Below are 6,526 nucleotides of genomic sequence, written 5' to 3'. Positions count from 1 at the left end.
CAAACTTATAGTTTAATTGCAGGAAAATTATCAAACTAATTTTTCTGATATATAAGTAATACTCCTATTTACATTAATCATTCGTCACTGCTATATCGTGTAATATACCGAAAAAGAAAAAAGAAAAAAGAAAAAGATAGTAGAACGAGGCGATCTTTCCCCAAAAAAAGTTGTACAATAAAAAGAGAGTACTAATTAGATACTAATCCTACTTAATTAAGAGATCGTAGAAAGAAAATGCTTAGCTCTTGACCTATATTTTCTTCTGGATCAATCAAATGAAAGGATTCAGAATCATGAGATCCGTTAACCCTTTCAAATTTTCCTCTAAGATACATAATATCATCATCCTCTCTCTTTATAATAGTGCCAGCTCCAACATTTTTTAACTCCAATTTTCTCAACACTTCTAAATCAGCTTTTGTAGGTTTTCTTTTAACTGCAAACCCTACTCTCTTTCCATTACAATACATAGTCCATATTGGCATAGACAAAAGAGAAGTCGGAGAAGAAGAAGAAGAGTACTCGTATATCATATTCGTACTACTCTCTAACGCGATTCTCACTATTCCCTTTCGCATTTCTCTAGCGAGTGTGGTTGTAGAAACTGCAAGTTCAAGAAGAAGAATAGGGTTTGTAGATTTAGGGTTTGTTTGGATACAAAAACTAACTTTTCCTTTACGAGAGCCGAATATTGTGCCCGTTATTGTTGTTGTTATTGTTGTTGAGTGGTGCTTGAAATAGGGTATGGGTTTTTTCTCGTAATTTTCTTCTTCAATAAAGATACAATTGCAACGAGGAATCAGAAGTTCCATGAGCGAACGAAGATACCGCCATGAACGCACTTGTTTTTGGCAGTCCACAGAGGTGATTGGGGAGCTGATCATGTTGTTGATGATATAAAATAATAAGAGGCTCGTGGAGTTTGTTTATTTGGCAGATGGTTGAAGGTTTATATAAAGAATTTTGAGATGATTAATTAACGGAAATTAAGTGAATTAAGCTAAGTTCAGTTTATGTTCTATGTGTTGGGCTAAAATGGCGAAAATATACTCTTAACATAGTGTGATATCAATTATCGGGAAAATGATACTGTATAGCCGCTCAAAATAATAGCAGAAATATATATTTTTTGTCTATATACATTCTGTATGTTATATATAAAAAATATATAAATCTTATACACTTTTTCAGCTACCAAATGTAAATAGTTTCTGACACGAGCTAAAAGTGAAAAAAGCCCAATATTATCTGCATTAGGCCTAGCTCGCACGGTTTTTTCCAAAAGTTCTTACATCATTATTAAGAGTATCCAACTTCTTATAAGTAGCTTAGTTTTCTTTTCTACTTTGCATACTGGACTTTGTTCACACACACCCAACAATCTCAATCACCCCCTTGAACTAAGTTCCACAAGATATATCACTATTCATGGGCTAATTTGGAGATTAATTATGTGCAACCCACATGATTTGAGAATTTATGATCACCGAAACCAAAAGAGAGGTTGTGTATACGTCTTTGAAGCTACAGGTAAAGGTAGTAAACCCACCAATAGACATGCAAAGACACTAAGTCGGCCCTATCCGATCACTCCGCCGTCCTCTATACACACTAAGTCGGCCCTATGCCATCACTCCGCCGTTCTCCATACTCGTCTCACCAAACCATTTGCTTCTAACATCAGTTATTGGGCTAAAATGGGCCAAAGATACTCTTTATATGGTCTGATATTATTCGCTTTGGGCCAAAGCCAACATGATATTCCCCAAAAAGTCTCACACCATTAAGAGTATCTAACTCCTTATAAGTATATAATATATATTTTTTTTTACTTTCATCTGAGACTTTATTCAGACACACCCGATACTATGCACAAATAATATTAATATTTACACAACCATATTACTTAAAATATAATTGCATTTTAACTCTAATTAATAGTATTAGTTAGTTACTTTTAATAAATGGTCAGTAATATATTACAACACATTAACATCGGTAATATACAAAGATTATTATATTAGGAACGTATATAACTTAAATCCTAGCAAGAAGTCACGAAACCCTTGAAATAATATTTTTCATTAAGAGAAGTTTATAAACAAAATTAAGAAATGTTAAGCAGGGACCATGGAATCTAAGGATTATAATGTGACCATTATTATTCTTACCTTTTCCCTTTGGCTGAATGAAAATACAGGTGATGAATTGCAACTGTCCTTGTCCTTTTCTGTCATCTTCGTACATCATGAAAACGTCCAAAAACCAAATAATTTCCCAAACATGTTTTGATCTCCTGCAGAAAATGATATTTGGACACATGAAAAAGGAGACGCCTTTTCTTGGCCAGCTCAAGAAAATAAAGGAATTAATCTCTTTTTGGAAATTAATGTGATGTCTATATCCCACTCTTAACGGTGCGATACTTCTCTGAATCTTACGTGAATGTGAGATGTGTGTTCATCGGGTTGCCCTTTAATATCTATTTTAGGAAAGAAGAAATAGCACTTTAGAAGCTTCAGTGAGCTAGAATTTCACCGATCTAATTCAAGTAAAAGAAATTATTTTCTCTTCACCGTGACGCTTGGCCTTATGTCTAACGAGAGTTCTATAATAACCCTTCAAAATCTAGAGTCTAGACGATTGTGCAAAGTTGGCGGAACTGGATTAAACCTATATATTGAGTTCAATAAAATTTCGTACTGTATCTAGCTCGGACTATACATATATTTGTTATAAAAACTGTATTGCTGTAAAATTAATAAAACAATAGACTTTCTGAAAAACAGAAACAGAAAGTTAGTAGAACTAGAACGTCAAAATAAATTTTGAAAAACAGTATAGTAACTTCAAAATAAATTCTGGAAAAAGTATAGGAATAAATCGAGCCCACTGAATACATAGTGTGTCCTTAAGGAAATTATTCCCCTCAAGTACCCGAGGTTGTGGAATATATCCTCCCAGGATAGAACAATATAACTCACCGGAGTGTTGGTACCAAAAACGCAGATGAACAGCGAACCACTCGAAGGCTGTAAATCACACTGGAATTTTTTGTGCAGAAGAAGAAGAAGAAGATAATCAGAAAATTTCGTATGTAAATATTCTGGGATTTGAAGGAATATTTATAGCCAATTTGGTACTGTTTCTGAAAAGGTTTGCAACCTTTCAGAACAGCCATAGCTGTCGGAACAGGTTTGACACTGTTTCAGAACAGCCATAGCTGTTGGAAATATTGCGGGAAAATTAAAACGGATTTAAAATAATCCGGGAAAGAAAACGGGCCGGACCGGACCAGGTCATGGGTTATTCCGGATTGAATTTTCGTTAATTAATTAAATTAATTAATTAAATATTTGAAAAGAATTTTGTCCAAAAAGATTAATCAATCAATCTTTGACCAAATCTGAAGCCGAAGCCGAGTCGAGCGACGACGACGACGCGAGGCTTGCCTTCTTCTTAGCTCTTTAAGAGCTAAAAGATGAGCTTCTCTATATACACACAAAGATTTTCTTTCCTTCTACCAATGAGGGACAAAGTGCATTAGTAAAGTGAACTAATACAGAATTTCACTTCCCTCCATTTTTTTCCCACCATTTTCCATTCACACCTCTTTAGTTATAAATAACAAATAATAACAAAAATCCAACAATCCCCCACATGAATGGGGAATGGCTATAAACTTAAAGGAATGCACGGACGTGTGTGTGTTTTACATGCAAAAATTAATTGCATCTGGATAAGAAGGTTTCCCTTTGAACTTTCCGTAGTGAACTTATATAGGATATACTCGGTCAATCGGTAGATTTGATATCTTTGAACCGCCGAGCTTTTTTGTATACCTAGACAACATAAGTCACACAATCAATCCTTAACCATCTATGGTTCTCACGGTTGTGTTCGTTTCAGCCATGAACACCGCCTGGTTTTATGAGTGCTTAGAGAATGGGCCTTTACTTTCATTCCCCTTGAAGCGGCTTACACTTCACACTCACATAGGTGATTCCTAAATGTGTAACCCTAAAGACACACTATCTGGTCATATCCTGCCAGACTTAGCAAATCATTAAAAAGCTTTAAGCTTTATTGACTCATCAAAAAGCCTTAATGCTTTACCTCGTTTTTTAACATTGTCTTCATCACGAGACTGGGTTGAGTTATTTGACAATGTTGAACCGTCATTCATAACTTTGTTTGATCTCTTTGAACCTAGCTCTTGGGATCTCCAGTCTGCTAGGTAGAGTTACCGCCATGATGACTTGTCCTAGGCCTTTAACCCCATTCCCTTTGATGATCTTTCAACTGCCTCTCTAGATAGGCCTTTTGTAAGTGGACCCGACACGTTATATCTTGACTTAACGTAGTCAATTGTGATAATACCACTAGAGAGTAGTTGTCTAACGGTATTGTATCTCCGTCTAATATGACGAGACTACCTATTGCCACTTGACTATCACAATATATACAAATAGGTGCCAAAGGTTTGGGCCAAAATGGAATATCTTCCAATAAATCCCGGCGCCATTCAGCTTCTTCACCGACCTTATCTAAAGCAATGAATTCAGATTCCATTGTAGAACGGGCGATGCACGTCTGTTTGGATGATTTCCAAGACACTGCTCCACCCCAAATTGTGAAAACATATCCACTCGTGGATTTAACTTCAGATGATCCGGTGATTCAATTTGCATCACTATATCCCTCGATCACGGAAGGATATTTGTTATAATGCAAAGCATATGTTTCTGATATCCCAAAACTCGTTTCATTGCCATCCAATGTATTTGATTGGGATTACTTGTAAACTGACTCAGTTTGCGAATAGCACATGCTATATCTGGTCGCGTACAATTCATGATATACATCAAACTTCCCAATACTCTTGCATAGTCCAGTTGTGAGTCACTTTCACCTTCATTCTTTTGAAGTGCATAACTCACGTCAATTGGAGTCTTGGCAATTTTGAAATCCAAATACTTGAACTTGTCAAGTACCTTTTCAATGTAGTGAGACTGTGATAATGCTAGACCATGTGGAGTCTTGTGAATTCTGATTCCTAAGATCACATCAACAACTCCTAAGTCTTTCATGTTGAATTTGCTAGCCAACATGCGTTTTGTAGCATTTATATCTGTCATACTTTTGCTCATTATCAATATGTCATCAACATATAAACAAACAATGACTTCATGACCTGGAGTGTTTTTAATGTAAACACATTTGTCACACTCGTTGATTTTAAATCCATTTGCCAACATTGTTTGGTCAAATTTTGCATGACATTGTTTGGGTGCTTGTTTAAGTCCATAAAGTGACTTAACAAGTTTGCACACTTTCTTTTCTTTACCAGGAACCACAAAACCTTCAGGTTGTTCCATGTAAATCTCTTCCTCCAATTCTCCATTTAAGAAAGCTGTTTTAACATCCATTTGATGGATTTCAAGACCATACATAGCCGCTAGTGTCACTAACACCCTAATAGATGTTATCCTTGTTACTGGCGAGTAAGTGTCAAAGTAATCAAGGCCTTCTTTTTGTCTATAACCTTTGACAACAAGTCTTGCCTTATATTTGTCAATAGTGCCACCAGCTTTAATTTTCCGTTTAAAGATCCATTTCGAACCTAAAGGCTTATTTCCCGGAGGAAGATCAACCAATTCCCATGTATGGTTATCCAAAATTGATTGAATCTCACTATTGATTGTCTCTTTCCAAAACGCTTAATCAGAAGACGACATAGCTGCTTTAAAAGTTTGAGGCTCATTCTCAAGCAAATATGTCACAAAATCTGGTCCAAATGAAGTAGATGTTCTTTGACGTTTACTACGCCTTGGATCTTCTATACTCGGAGTATTTTCCTTTGGTTCTTCCCGAGGTCGTTTAGGTCTTTCACTTAACGACTCACATTCAGTTTTATATGGATAGATGGTTTCAGAGAATTCAGCATTATCTGATTCCATTACCGTATTAACATGAATCTCAGGATTATCGGATTTATGAACCAAAAACTGACATGCTTTATAGTTTGTAGCATATCCAATGAAAACGGAATCTACTATTTTTGGTCCGATTTTAACCCTTTTAGGCAAAGGAACTTGTACCTTTGCTAGACACCCCCACACTTTGAAATATTTCAAGTTGGGTTTGATAGATCTTAAATACTCTTGCCTTATATTTTGATGATCTAACAAACTTACTGTTAAGAACCAGATAGGGAACCTGACCTACTTGGATTGCTGCAAGCTTTAACGGATTCCAGCTAAAGGTGAACTGCTATAACTTCAATAGCTAGGAACCAACACAAGGACCTGATGCTCTTGTGGTTTCCTCATTGCAGTACAAAGTCAATTGGACACAGCTGGAAATGAAGTGACTGACGGCACTGCCTCTACCGCACTACACTGCACTGTCCGCCAACTCATTCTCTAACCAAACAAAGTACTCACATCACTTCAAGTGATGTGATCAAGATGTACCCACAATGAGCTTTATACAATACATGACTGGAAGGCTTCTGTTTCTC

The 6,526-nt window shown here is 36.1% G+C and overlaps 1 protein-coding gene across 1 annotated transcript; it reads right to left on the bottom strand.

The window, feature by feature from the left end:
• Window positions 1–212: 212 nt before the first annotated feature.
• On the bottom strand, window positions 213–887 carry LOC109214090 (protein MIZU-KUSSEI 1-like). The gene has a single exon (XM_019377978.1). The coding sequence runs from the start codon at window positions 885–887 to the stop codon at window positions 213–215; it is 675 nt and encodes a 224-aa protein (XP_019233523.1).
• Between the last annotated feature and the right edge of the window lie 5,639 nt (window positions 888–6,526).

Source organism: Nicotiana attenuata, unplaced genomic scaffold (genome assembly GCF_001879085.1).
Source record: "Nicotiana attenuata strain UT unplaced genomic scaffold, NIATTr2, whole genome shotgun sequence".
Taxonomy (NCBI): domain Eukaryota; kingdom Viridiplantae; phylum Streptophyta; class Magnoliopsida; order Solanales; family Solanaceae; genus Nicotiana; species Nicotiana attenuata.
This window is presented reverse-complemented; position numbering and strand designations above follow the sequence as displayed.

Excerpts from the sequence above, each read along its gene's own strand:
- LOC109214090 (XM_019377978.1), bottom strand. The coding sequence starts at position 887 with ATGATCAGCTCCCCAATCACCTCTGTGGACTGCCAAAAACAAGTGCGT.